General features: G+C 47.1%; 2 protein-coding genes across 2 annotated transcripts; both read left to right on the top strand.

Annotated features, from left to right (window-relative positions):
• The first annotated feature begins 342 nt into the window (after positions 1-342).
• Positions 343-1,461, top strand: LOC102906844 (olfactory receptor 13C7). Its single transcript, XM_006986054.4, has one exon. The coding sequence runs from the start codon at positions 346-348 to the stop codon at positions 1,303-1,305; it is 960 nt and encodes a 319-aa protein (XP_006986116.3). The 5' UTR covers positions 343-345; the 3' UTR covers positions 1,306-1,461.
• An 8,346-nt stretch (positions 1,462-9,807) lies between these two features.
• On the top strand, positions 9,808-11,561 carry LOC102922483 (olfactory receptor 13C7-like). Its single transcript, XM_006986019.4, has one exon. The coding sequence runs from the start codon at positions 9,850-9,852 to the stop codon at positions 10,807-10,809; it is 960 nt and encodes a 319-aa protein (XP_006986081.3). The 5' UTR covers positions 9,808-9,849; the 3' UTR covers positions 10,810-11,561.
• Positions 11,562-13,604: the final 2,043 nt, after the last annotated feature.

Raw genomic sequence — 13,604 nt, 5'->3', positions numbered from 1 at the left:
ACAGGGGGAACATGAAACACACTTAGTCCCTTCTCTGAGTATTATTTCTGGTGAATTACCATACAGGATACTACATAAATAAAATGAGTGCTTTGTGTGTCATTTTATTGATCAAATGCATTTAATTATCAGATTTGTGACTTTGTTGTCTTTAAGCCCCAAATTTTAATATTGATTGTGTTGCTTTCTTTTTTTTCTTGCAAAGAAAAAAAGCTTCTGTGAGCTTTCAGAAATGTCTCCAATCACTCCACCAAACTGGGGCTGCAGACCTGATGTCCTGGCCCTATGCAGAGAATGTTGGCCCTGGACCTAAGTATTTTCTTCAGTTGACAGAGGATACGCAGAATGGAAAGTAACAACCAGACCTCCCCTGTGACCAGCTTCATTCTCCTGGGTCTCTCCGCCCACCCAACACTGGAGAAAACCTTCTTCCTGCTCATCCTGTCCATGTACCTGGTGATCCTGCTGGGCAACGGGGTCCTCATCCTGGTCACCATCCTCGACTCTCATCTGCACACGCCCATGTACTTCTTCCTGGGGAACCTCTCCTTCCTGGACATCTGCTACACCACCTCCTCAGTCCCCCTCATCCTCGACAGCTTCCTGACCCCCAGGAAGACCATCTCCTTCTCAGCCTGTGCAGTGCAGATGTTTCTCTCCTTTGCCATGGGAGCCACGGAGTGTGTGCTCCTGAGTATGATGGCGTTTGACCGTTATGTGGCCATCTGCAACCCCCTCAGGTACCCAGTGGTCATGAGCAAGGCTGCCTACGTGCCCATGGCTGCCGGCTCCTGGGCAGGTGGAATTGTTGCCTCCATGGTTCAAACGTCCCTTGCAATGCGCCTGCCCTTCTGTGGGGACAATGTCATCAATCACTTCACCTGTGAGATCCTGGCTGTCCTGAAACTGGCCTGTGCTGACATCTCCATCAATGTCATCAGCATGGGGGTGACAAATATAATCTTTCTGGGGGTCCCGGTTCTCTTTATTTCTTTCTCCTACATCTTCATCCTCGTGACCATCCTGAGGATCCCCTCTGCTGAGGGGAGGAGGAAGGCCTTCTCCACCTGCTCTGCCCACCTCACTGTGGTGATCGTCTTCTATGGGACCATCCTCTTCATGTATGGGAAGCCCAAGTCCAAGGACCCACTGGGGGCAGACAAGCAGGACCTTGCAGACAAACTCATCTCCCTCTTCTATGGGGTGGTGACCCCCATGCTGAACCCCATCATCTACAGCCTGAGGAACAAGGATGTGAGGGCTGCTGTGAGGAACCTGGTGGTTCTTAAGAAGAGCTCCACTTAGTGATGTTTGGAGGACAGAAATACCCATAGTTCCGTGCTCCCTAGCTGTGCTCCTCTGTGAATCTCTGAAACATGTTCTCCAAAGGAGGTGTATGTATAAAGTGGTTATCTGAAAATGGTATTTCCTGTGTATCGGAGAGCTGGACACAACTAAAACGATAAAACCTAAGACCTGCTGGGCATGTGCCTTAAAGATGAAAATGGTATGCTGCCAGAAAAGGGGGGCGTTGACGGGGTGGGGGTGGGGTTACCTCATTCTCTACTGTACAAGTCTGAATTCACCTTTCTAAGCAGATTGCTCCTCTGTGTGGGGACAAGAAACATGTATCTGGTGAAATCATCCATGGCTGTGGATCCCAGGGCTATACTCCCGTTTAAGTGGGGCCCAGCCAGTGTGGTCTCTCTGCCCTGCTGTGCAGTTTTTCTTACCCTCTAGCACAAAGCCTATGCACACCCTCCATAGCCCTCTGTACAGGGCATGGCAGCAGCTGAGTAAATTTCAACTTTTATTTACAAGTTAACAGGATCTTAAATTTATTGTGTGTGTATGCATGTGACTAAACATTTTTGTATGTTTGTATATGTATGCATGTGTTGTGTGTTTGGGTGTATGTGCACACACTTGCATGCCCTTCCTTCAGAGGCCAGCAAAAGGTGCCAGACCTACTGGAGCTGCAGTTACATGCAGTTGTGAACTGCCGGCCTTGGGTGCTGGGTCTTCTGCAAAAAGCAGGGAGTAATTATATCCACTGAGCCATCGTTCCGGCCCCTGTAATCCAACAATTTATAAGCACTGAAACGGGGAGGTTGGAAGGATGCTGGTGGAAGACAGGTTTCAGAGACAATGCAGAAGAAATGTCAATGTCGTGACCACTATAAATCAGGGAGCTGGGAACTAACCAGGGTGTGTCCCGAAGTTCCCGGTGCCAACGCGGCAGGCGGGAAGAGAGACAACAACATTAGAAAACCACCCTGGTGTGAGTGTGAGATGTCCCCCACAGGCTCAGTGCTGGAACACTCAGTCCCCAGACGGTGGCACTCTCTGGGAAGGGTGTGGAAACTTCAGGAGGAAGGGCCTGTCAGGCAGGAGGAAGGAAGTCACTGGGGGGTGGGAGTGGGGGGTTATAACTTGGCCCTGAGCTCCTCTGCCCCCTGCCTTCCCAGCCATGGTGGACTGTACCCTCCCAAACCATAGCCAAAATGAAGCCTTCTTCCACACTGGAAATTCCAGGTATTTAGGAGACCAAGGCAAGAAGATTGCAAGTTCAAGGCTAGTGCTACTTAGTGAGAGACGGCAGCTCAAAATAAGAAAGTTCAAATGACAGTGATGATGTGGGGGCTGGGGATGCAGCTCTGTGGTCAGGCACTTGCCTGGCTAGCCCGGTGAGGCTCTGGGTTCTGTCCCCAGTTCAATCCCCGGGGTTGGAAAAACAGCAGCAACAGCAACAATGCTCTCTTCCTGACCTTGTTTCTGACCGGTACCTTGTCACAGGACAAGTAAGCAAACACAGAAGCAGACCGGTGTGGAAACAGCTAAGTTTTGGGTGAATCTTTTCCTTCTTTCCCGCCTTTGATGGTAAGATTTAAAGCCATAGAAAAGTCGGGGAACAAATCCAGACACTCATCTCCGGGGCCTGACAATGATCTGTCACAACCACTCTGTTCATCCACACCACCAAGGAGTGCTTCTCCCTCTGGCTTTTTTTTTCTTTTTCTTTTTTTTTTTTTTTTCTTTTTCAGTGTGAGGAAAGTGTGGAGAAATCAAACCCAGGACTTTGCACGCACTGGCAGTCATTTTACCACTGAGCTACATTCCTGCCTTCCCCGTCCCTTTCCTGGGTTATTTTGATGCAAAGCCCAGATGGTCAGACAGTCTATATTTGTATCTTTTGGTATCTGTCTCTAAAATCACTGGTGCCATGCTGTGCTGGCTAGGTTTACATCAACTTGACACAAACTAGAGTCATCTGAGAGGAGGGAACCTCAATTGAGAAAATGCCTCCATAAAATCGGCCTGTGGGCGTTTTCTTCATCAATGATTCATGGGGAAGACCCAGCCCATTGTGGGTGGTGCCACTCCTGGGCCGGTGGTCCTGGGTTCTACGAGAAAGCAGGCTGAGCAAGCCAGTGAGCAGCTCCCCTCCACAGTCTCTTCATCAGCTCCTGCCTCCAGGTTCCTGCCCTGTGTGAGTTCCTGTCCTGACTTCCTTTGATGATGAACAGCAATATGGAAGTGTAAGCCCAATAAACCCTGTCCTCCCCAACTTGCATTTTGGTCATGATGTTTCATTGCAGCAATAGAAACCCCAACTAAGACACATGGTAAAGTAATATACATACATATATATAAAATTGTAAATATACCACTGATGCATCTAAAGCCCAGCAACGATTCTTCTGTAACCCATTGTCCAGGGTTCATATCTCTAAAAATGTCCCACTTGCTCCATGTTTTGTGAGTCTCATGTAGCCCAGGCTGGCCTCAAACTCACTATGGAGCAGAGGAGGACTTTGGACTCCTGATCCTCCTGCCTCAGCCTCCAAAGTGCTAGAATCATAGTTATATATCATCACACTCTATTCCAAAACTGTTATAGATGCTTTGTTTCAATCTGTTCAATTGAACTAGGAGCAGAATAATTTTATATATATATACATGTATATGTATGTATGTATATATGTTTTTTTCTGGACAGGGTTTCTCTGTAGCTTTGGCGCCTTTCCTGGAACTCACTCTGTAGCCCAGGCTGGCCTCAAACTCACAGAGATCTGACTGCCTCTGCCTCCCGAGTGCTGGGATTAAAGGCGTGAGCCACCACTGCCCTGCTAGTATCTTAATCTATACTTCTCTGATCCTTTTTTCTCTTTTCCTACTCCCTCCCTTTTTCTCATTCCCTCCCCTCGAGTCTCACGACCTCTCTCTCTCTCCTCCTGTCCCTATTAATTCTTTGAGGAGACAGTTGCCCACTAAAGGACACTAAAGTTTCTCATGTCTGCACTTGGTTGGTGACAGCTCTGTGTTGTCTGTGTCTTCATTTTCCATAAATTGTTGACTAGATCTAGAAATGAAGGGTTTCACTTGTGTAGTCACAGGTACAAGGCTCCAGGAACTATGTGGGACTGCGGTAGCTTCTGTGATCACTTTCCTGCTTCCAGGTCTGTCCAGGTGTCCCTGGTTCAACAGTCACGCTCCCTCTGCAGACCTGGAAACAGCCATTTTCTCTAAGAACCCGTTGTTTCCTTTAGTGAGGGATGGTTATTTAGAAATCACTGTCTGCCTGCTAGGGATGCTATGTAGGTTGTCAAAGTTCGTCATGGTGGGAAGAGCTAGGGGAAGAATTTCATAATGATAACGTGTAGAATGCTGCATGCGTTGCCGCTGCCCCTTAAGAGGGTAACAGGGCTGAAGACCTCCTGTTGTGACGTCACTCTGCCGTGGATTATTTCCACGGCTGTGGTGTTGCCACTTCAGAGACGCTAACCACTCACAGTCATGTTGACGTGTAGCATGAACTCGAGGATTTCTGATCTGCGAGCCCTCGGGGATGCGCCGAGGGAAAACAGCTGCCCAGGCTTTGATTGTCAAATGAAGGGTTCTTGGCGGGCACGAGACCAGGCTCATTGCCTAGCCTAGCAAGGAGCTATGTCATAGACTCACACTGGATGTCAGCTAGTGCCTGATTCAGGACTTTGTGTATCTTTTATCCTTTTCTCCAAGAGTAAGAAATGCTATAGATTTCAAAAGCAAAAACGTTGGCCTACAGTGGCATTGAGGAAGGCGTTTCCACCAGTAAAGAAACCCCCTGCCCCCTGCTCAGCCACTAGGCTCTAAAATCCAGGAAAGACAGTGCCGTGCCCTCTGCCCACAGGATGGTGCCGCCCATAGTTAAGACAGGTCCTCCCACCTCAGTTCACCACATCTGATTCTCACACGTGTACCCAGAGCTTTGTCTCCTAGGGGGTTCGGGAGCCTATCAGACTGGTAGTCAGTATCAGCCACTACAATCATATTTATAAAGCCCTAATGCCCTGAGTCAAGGACCAGACCCAGGACTCTCGGCATTGTGATGAACCCTACCCCTGTGCATCTGATATTCTAGCAAGAAGGAATGTGTAACAAATAATAGGAAAATAAGTAAGAAAATAATATACATCACTAGAAATTTCATGTAATCAGGACAGAAGCATCTGAATTTTCTCCCTCTTAAACCCATGAAAGTCTTCCTTCCTCTCACCCTCCATTCCTCCGTCCCTCCCTCCCTCTCTTCCTTCCCTCCCTCCCTATCTCCCTCTCTCCTTCCCTTCATCCCTTCCTTCCCTCCCTTCTTCCCTTCCCAATAAAACCCATGAAGCTAAGAAGTCAAATGTCAATGGTGATGCTATGTGGAAAGTCGATGGACAGTGTTAACCGTCCTCGATCTGACAGAGCCAAATCCCCAGGCAGAACCTGGAATGCTGGGCAATAATGAGGCTGATGAGGCAGAGGATTTTCTGCACCAAGTACCCTTATCCCTGAGGCAAAGATGGTACTGTTAAAATTAGGAAGACTAGGTGGCGAATGTATGAGAGATCATGCGCCTCCATGACACTGAGCATCCACCCCAACAAAAGTGTGTTCAGTAAGAAGGAAAACCAGGACTCTGGGCTGAAGGGCAGCTGGCAAAAATGAGAACATGGGAACTCTGTGCTTCCAAAGGGTAAAACCAACAGCCACACCCACAGACCAAGAGTCAGAATGAACTCTCACTGTGGCAGATGTGCCTTCTGATTCAGAAGAAAGATGTTCTCTAGAAAGTTCCAAGAATCCCATCTCACATTGAAATGTGACTGAAGGGAGCGCAGGTGCTGGGCTATTTGGTCAAACATTGTTCTGGATTTATCTGTGAGGTGTTTCTAGATGAAATTAACCACATCTGAGCAGGTATACTGAGTAAAGCAGGTTGCCCTCCATAATTTGTGTAGGCACCGTCCAATCAGATGGATGTCACAATAGAAGGGTAAAAAGGAACATGAGGGGCCACCTCCTCAGAGCTGGGACATGAGCTTTGTGAACAACGACAAAGATTGTTCTTGGGTCTCCAGCCAGTTCCATAGCACCAGGAGGGCCTTGTCAGCCCTCACAATCACATGACCACCTGAACTAGTTTCCTACTTCACACACACAGACACACAGACACACAGACACACACAGACACAGACACACACACATACACACACACACACACACACACACACACACACACACACACACAAGAAGTTGGGTTTGTTTTTGTTTTTTTAAGAACCCTGACTAATACACACACCAAAATATTAGTCATTTATAAAGACTGAATAAAATATGCTCAGACATACATGGTCTTCAATATGCTTTTCTCAAGAAGTTATTGAAGAAGGTGTTCCACCAAAAAGAATAAACCCACAATTGGAAAAAACAGTTAAAAGATAGGAGTCTAATCTATGACATAGCGTAAGGAGTCCACAGGATTCTGAAAGCAGCCAACTGTCCTCCACACAGAGAAGGCAAACCAGCCTGAGGACACCAGAGACAGGTCTGTGTGGGGCCTTCTACAGAGCTCTGCTGTCTGGGGCGATTGACTTGAAGATGCCACAGACAGCCTGGCCCAGTCTTCTTGTGCTGGTCTCATCTTAACCATGCACTGAGTCCCTTTCCCTCTCTCTGCCTTCCTGGTGGGCTAGCTGAGGGTGTTCACTCAACCCCACACCATGCCCTGCTCTCCTGTCTTTAGAAGTGGAGGGGGGTAAGGAAGGAGAGATGAGAGAAGCAGAACCGTGAAATGATCCATTCCTCTACTGCTCTTCCATGCCAGGTGTCTGGTCCCTGGTCACCTTGCCTGGCTTGCACAAAAAGGGCTATTGAAACCCTAAATTAGGTTTTCAGATGCATTTCCCTTCCATGGTAGCAAACCTTCCCTTTTCTTAGCAAGCTGGGTTTGCAATTATTACTTCGTTTTTCAGTGAAACAATTCATTAACACTGATGTTTTTGTAGGTGATAGAGCCATGAAAGAAATCAAGAATGGATTATTAATCTTCCTTGGCTGCATAACAAACTACACAAAGTTAACAGTTTAAAACACCCCCCAACTATTATCTATAAATGAGGTATCTGGGTGAGAGTGGTTGGGAGCTTAAAAAAAATCCTCTCCCAAGCTCATCCAGACTGTTGGTGGAATTCAGGTTCTCTAGCTGGCAGTCTGGAATTCAGGTTCTCTTGTTGGTAGTCTGTGATCCCATTTGCTTTGCTGACTGTTCCAAGGGGACATTCTCAGATCCTTGTAGCAGCCCTGTGGCATGTAGAATCCTTTCCACTCAGTAAATATTTCTCACCTGATGTGACCAGACTCAACTGGACAAACTTAAAGTCAACTCCCATGGGGCTTTAGTCACACTGAGAAAGGTCCTTCACAACAGTACCTGGGTGCTGTTGGCTCTTGGGGGGGGTGCATGGGAGTCTGCCTAGAAGAGAACAGCTTCTACAGAAGTCGGTAGTCATCAAATAAAGAGAAGGAAACCTATTTCAGGAGGGAAATGAGGCATTGCCATAGTCCTGGAGGGAGGAGACAGGACAAGATGGAGGGCCTATAATGTAGTGGAAAGTTCTAGTTCTCACTCTGAGTAAGGCATACATGATGTGAATTTTATTTTTCTCTTAAAAGGTATATATTTTTTATTCTTCTTAAATTTTAATTGCACTTATTTGTGTAGTGTGTGTGTGTGTGTGTGTGTGTGTGTGTGTGTGCAAGTGTGTACCCCTGTACATGTGCACCACATACGGAGTTAGAGGGTAACTTGCAGGAGTCAGTTCTCTCCTTCCATAATATGGGTCCTGGGGATCAAATACAGGTCATCAGCTTTGGCAGGCTTGGTAGCAAATGATCAGATTTATTTATGGCCTCCCTCATGCCCTTTAAGACCTGGACTGTGGCAGGAGCTTGCAATTTCTGTGATTGGGTCCAGCTAAGAAGGAAACTTTGAGAACTTTTTGTACAGTACTGAGCTCTTGAATTTGCAAACAGCCAAGGATCCCAAGCCACAAGGATTTTCCCTTTGCAATGCGTGGGTCCCACATTCTCCCCCAGATTATTATAGTATACACTGAGAGTCCTCACGAGTTAGACGCTTATTCCAACAGGGCCAGGATGACCCTTCTCCAGCGCTTCCCAACAACCCAAGTAGGGGGAAAGTATTTCTGCAGAGATTTCAGACTAATTGGATCACGGGGACATAGTCCCAGGTGTAGGGAAAGTTTCTGAACTTTGTCACTTCAGTTTTGTAACTTCAAATCACATCGGGGACTGGAATAATCCCGGCAGCAGAGTGCGGTTTAAATGGCTTTGCCTAGGTCTCCAAAGGTCCTTTGTGGATTGATCCAAACAGAGAACATAACAAGAAAACAAAACATGACCTGAGGTGCTCACTCCTTTGGCTGGTGCTTCCAGCCAGATCGGCTGTTTCTGACTGCTGGGCTATTTCTAGCTCTCAAATAAAGTGATTTTTATCAGCATATTTATCCAAAAGGTAAGCTAGCACTGTGTGTGTGTGTGTGTGTGTGTGTGTGTGTGTGTGTGTGTGTGTGTGTGTGCACGCTCACATGCATGCTCACAGAGGTCCAAGAATGACTTGCAGGAGTTGGTTCTTTCCTGGTACCGTGTAGACCGGGGGTCAAATCCAGGTTGTCAGGCTTGGAAGCAAGTGTCTACCTGTTGAGCTGAGACACTTTTCAAGAATAAAGAAACTCTCGTGGGCCGGTCACACTCCCGGCTTCCTGCCTGATGTGAAGAGGCATGGGGAAATCTGAAGGTGCATCAGTGATATAAGAAAAGGTCAAAACAGAGAAATTCATGAGATCAAATCGTCCTTGTATGGAATGCCTCAGTAGCAGTGAGGTCCAAAAAAATGAGCATCTCCACAGAGGAGGAGAGCCTTAGCCATTCCCACGCCCTGACCAATGCCAGTGGGTATCAATGCCAGTTCTTTTAATCAACGTTCCAGAAGATTTCAGCTTATGCGAGCATGTATGAATGAGTGAGTGACTGGCTCAGGATCATGTCTACCATGGAAGTGAATAAGGAGAGAGGAAGAAGGCAGCCTTCAGGAGCGCTCACACAGGGGAGTTGCCGGGAGTTGAGACAAACGCGATTAAGAGTTTCAGCCAGACCTAGGCTCCATGGGTGAAATTTTTCAAGTAAAATATAGTGTTTCTTGACAAAGCTGAGAAAAATAAGTTGTTCACAAATGGTCCAACTTCAACTAAATGTATAATACCTGTTTTAAAAGTGATTAGCAAAATTAAATTTACCCAGATGACATTTCAAACATCTCTTCAAGTGGCCAGATGCCACCAAGCCGGTGCTGTTCCGGTTTCCTGCATTGGACTCAGAACAACATGGATGACCACTTCTCACAGATCATCAGAGCTCTGAGCCAACTGTTCATCAAGGAGCTCTTTCTCACAGGTTCCCTTGGCATTATAGGCACCCAAGAATCCTGAAGGCGACCTGAGTTCCTGCCACATAGGAGGGAACATGGAGAGATCCAACCAGACCTCCCCTGTGACCGGCTTCATTCTTTTAGGCCTCTCCGCCCACCCAACGCTGGAGAAAACCTTCTTCCTGCTCATCCTGTCCATGTACCTGGTGATCCTGCTGGGCAACGGGGTCCTCATCCTGGTCACCATCCTCGACTCCCACCTGCACACGCCCATGTACTTCTTCCTGGGGAACCTCTCCTTCCTGGACATCTGCTACACCACCTCCTCGGTCCCCCTCATCCTCGACAGCTTCCTGACCCCCAGGAAGACCATCTCCTTCTCAGCCTGTGCAGTGCAGATGTTTCTCTCCTTTGCCATGGGAGCCACGGAGTGTGTGCTCCTGAGTATGATGGCGTTTGACCGTTATGTGGCCATCTGCAACCCCCTCAGGTACCCAGTGGTCATGAGCAAGGCTGCCTATGTGCCCATGGCCATCAGCTCCTGGGTGGCTGGAGGCATCACAGGCACAGTGCAGACATCTTTGGCAATGCGCCTGCCTTTCTGTGGGGACAATGTCATCAATCACTTCACCTGTGAGATCCTGGCTGTCCTGAAACTGGCCTGTGCTGACATCTCCATCAATGTCATCAGCATGGGGGTGGCCAATGTGATCTTCCTGGGGGTTCCAGTTCTGTTCATCTTTGTCTCCTACATCTTCATACTCACCACCATCCTGAGGATCCCCTCTGCTGAGGGGAGGAGGAAGGCCTTCTCCACCTGCTCTGCCCACCTCACTGTGGTGATCGTCTTCTATGGGACCATCCTCTTCATGTACGGGAAGCCCAAGTCCAAGGACCCACTGGGGGCAGACAAGCAGGACCTCACAGACAAGCTCATCTCCCTCTTCTATGGGGTGGTGACCCCCATGCTGAACCCCATCATCTACAGCCTGAGGAACAAGGATGTGAGGGCTGCTGTGAGGAGCCTGCTGAGTCAGAAACACTTCAAGCAGTGATGGTGAAGGGCCGCAATGGTTCTTGTATAATCCTTCATCAAGAACTATACAATAAATCCCAATCCACAGAAGGGCGCTGTATGAATGGGAAGACATTAATGGCAATTCTCCCACCTCATTCTGGGAGCAGTTCCCCCAGTGTGCATGGCCATTGAACACTCTGGGTATCACACATTGTTTTTGAAGATTTTTAAACATTATCTATGTGTTTGTATGTGAGTTTATGTGCACCACATGCATGAAGGAATCCACAGAGGCCAGAAGAGGGTGTCAGATTCTCTCTCCACCAGAACTGGAGTTACAGGTGGCCATGACTACCATGTGGGCGCTGGGAGCTGAATCAGATCTTTGGCAAGAACAGTAAGTTCTCTTAACCACTGAGCTGTCCTCCAGCCCACATTTCATGAATGCTAGCAATATAGAGGCCAAGAAAAATGAACATTCATCCAGCAAGAGGCTCTAACTCAGGCTTCCCGATTCCTCGCCTCAGCTTCTCTGCAAATACTGACAATAGTTGATGTGTCCCCGCTCTCTCCCTGCCTCCCTTCCTCTCTCCCTCCCTCTCTCCCTCCTTCCTTTCTTTGGGAGGACAGAATCTCACTCTGAAGCTGAGGCTGGTCTCAAACTCAGGATCTCCCGGCCTCTGCCTGTGTCTTTCCGTTTACATTAAGTTGTAGTTTGATATACCACGTAGCACAGTACCTGGCAATAGCTGCCTTTTCCTTGTCTATCCATAATAATACAAATGCTTAATAAATGTCTTCTGAATTGTTCTCTTCCTGTGTGCTCAGAAGTACTCTCTTGTCCTTCATCATGATCCTTGCCTGAAGTCATTTTTTCCCTCAACACAAACAGCAGAATGAGGAAGTTTTGACCAAACCGATGCCAGGTTAACAAAAACTCCCATTTTTTTCTTTCTCTTTTGGAGGTTTTACTCATTCCTAGTTTTGTCCCTGGATAGCAGTGAACATCCCTTATGAGTCACTAGAATAATATAATATAATTATAACAATATAATATAACTGTATTATTATGTATAATAATTATAATAATATAATAACTGAGATAATCAGGATGTTGACATCAACCCAAAGGGGAAGGACAAAACTAACAATCAAATAAGTGGTCTTCAGAAAAGGAAGGAGAGAAAGCCATGCACACACACATACATACAGAGATACACATGCACATGTGCACACACACATGCATACACAGGAGAGAGAGAGAGAACTCGAGGGCTTTGTCATTTTCATTGTCAGTGATATTTTCATGGAATTAAGACACTGTGACTTGAGTATCTATGGTGGGAGTGGAGGGGCTGGGTGTGAGGCACACGCCTGCAATCCCAGCACTCAGGAGGCAGAGACAGAAGGAACACAGCAAGCTTAAAAGGCAAGGCCAGCCTGGGCTACACAGCAAGACCCTGTTAACAACATAACAAAAAAGTCCACCAGACTGTATGAATGGACACTGTGAGTGTTTTACTGGGAATAAAGAGACAGTGTTCTTACCAAATGAAAATCTATAATATTCAGTAGAAAAGTAGAGAGGACCACACAAAGATAAATTTTTGTTTTGAAACGTGTTCTTTTTATTACCTCTTCCCGAGGGGCACATGTGTGCCATGGCATGTGTGGCAGCCAGAGGAGACAACTTGAGGAAGCCGATTCTCTGCTTCTACAATGTGGGTTCCCAGGATCAAACTCAAGTCATCAGGCTTGGTGGCAAGCCCCTTAACCAGCTGGGGCATCTTGCCAGCCCCAAAAGAAATTCTCTAATTACAAATCAGCTCAAATTGTTTGTTTAGACTTCAGAGGGAAAAAACACGAGAAGATTTAATTCGCTGAAGAAAAGACAGGGGGCCCAGGAGAGACCAGGGTCAAGATTCCATGATGCATCTGCCATAGAATTTAGAACTGAGTGTAAGAACTGAGCACCTTGCCCTGGAGGCAGACTGGTGGAAGACAAATGCTCCTGAAAAGGAAAAGCAGACCAGGGGGAGCACTCTGGTGGGGTGCTTGCTCAGCATGGTGCTTAGTATGTAGTTCAGGCTGGCCTTGATCCTCAGCCCTGTCACAGGGCCGGGTTACAGGTGTGAACTCATGGCCCTTTTCTTTACTCATTTGAACAACCCACCGAGTTTAGAGTTACTAGGATGTTCACGGATGTGGGGCTGTTTCTTGGGTCATGGTTAACTTACAAGTAGCTGCCTCCCTGAAGAAAAATGACTCCCCGTCCCCATCAGCCATGAACTGCCCAAAGCTCCTCGGCTGGACGTGGGTCACATGCAGCCCTCCCCATCCAATGTACGACTTTTTGAAAATGAGGGACTTGAGTGAAGGAAATAGTCCTTGACACAAGTGGAAGCATCAGGGCAGTGACAGGCAGCTTGCTTGGTGACAAAAGCCCCAGATGTCCTGGGCATCTGCTCTGTCCGTCATATTGCAGTCTACCTCATGACACAGATCCAGGAAATAAAACAAAGGGGAAAATACTGAAAAGGGCCAACAATATGGCACATCAGGTAAGGGAATTGCCACCAAGTCTGACAACATGAGTTCAATTGCCAGGACCCTCATTATGGAAGGAAGTAGTCTTCTGACCTTTACAGGCATGCCATGGCACATGTACACCAATACTCCCCCTATAAATAAATAGACAAGTAAATAATTAATAAATAAATAAATGTAATTTTCAAAAAAATTAGTACTGAGAAAAAAGAAAAGAACAAAGCTATCCACGGGTGATATGTTGTCTCTCTGAAAAAAATTAAATAGACGTACTCTGCTGTGATG

This window comes from Peromyscus maniculatus, chromosome 2, assembly GCF_049852395.1.
Source record: "Peromyscus maniculatus bairdii isolate BWxNUB_F1_BW_parent chromosome 2, HU_Pman_BW_mat_3.1, whole genome shotgun sequence".
NCBI classification, from domain to species: domain Eukaryota; kingdom Metazoa; phylum Chordata; class Mammalia; order Rodentia; family Cricetidae; genus Peromyscus; species Peromyscus maniculatus.
The sequence above is the reverse complement of the archived record's forward strand: the minus strand, read 5'-3'. Positions and strand labels throughout refer to the sequence as shown.

Coding starts and splice junctions, on each gene's coding strand:
- LOC102906844 (XM_006986054.4), top strand. CDS start 346: ATGGAAAGTAACAACCAGACCTCCCCTGTGACCAGCTTCATTCTCCTG.
- LOC102922483 (XM_006986019.4), top strand. CDS start 9,850: ATGGAGAGATCCAACCAGACCTCCCCTGTGACCGGCTTCATTCTTTTA.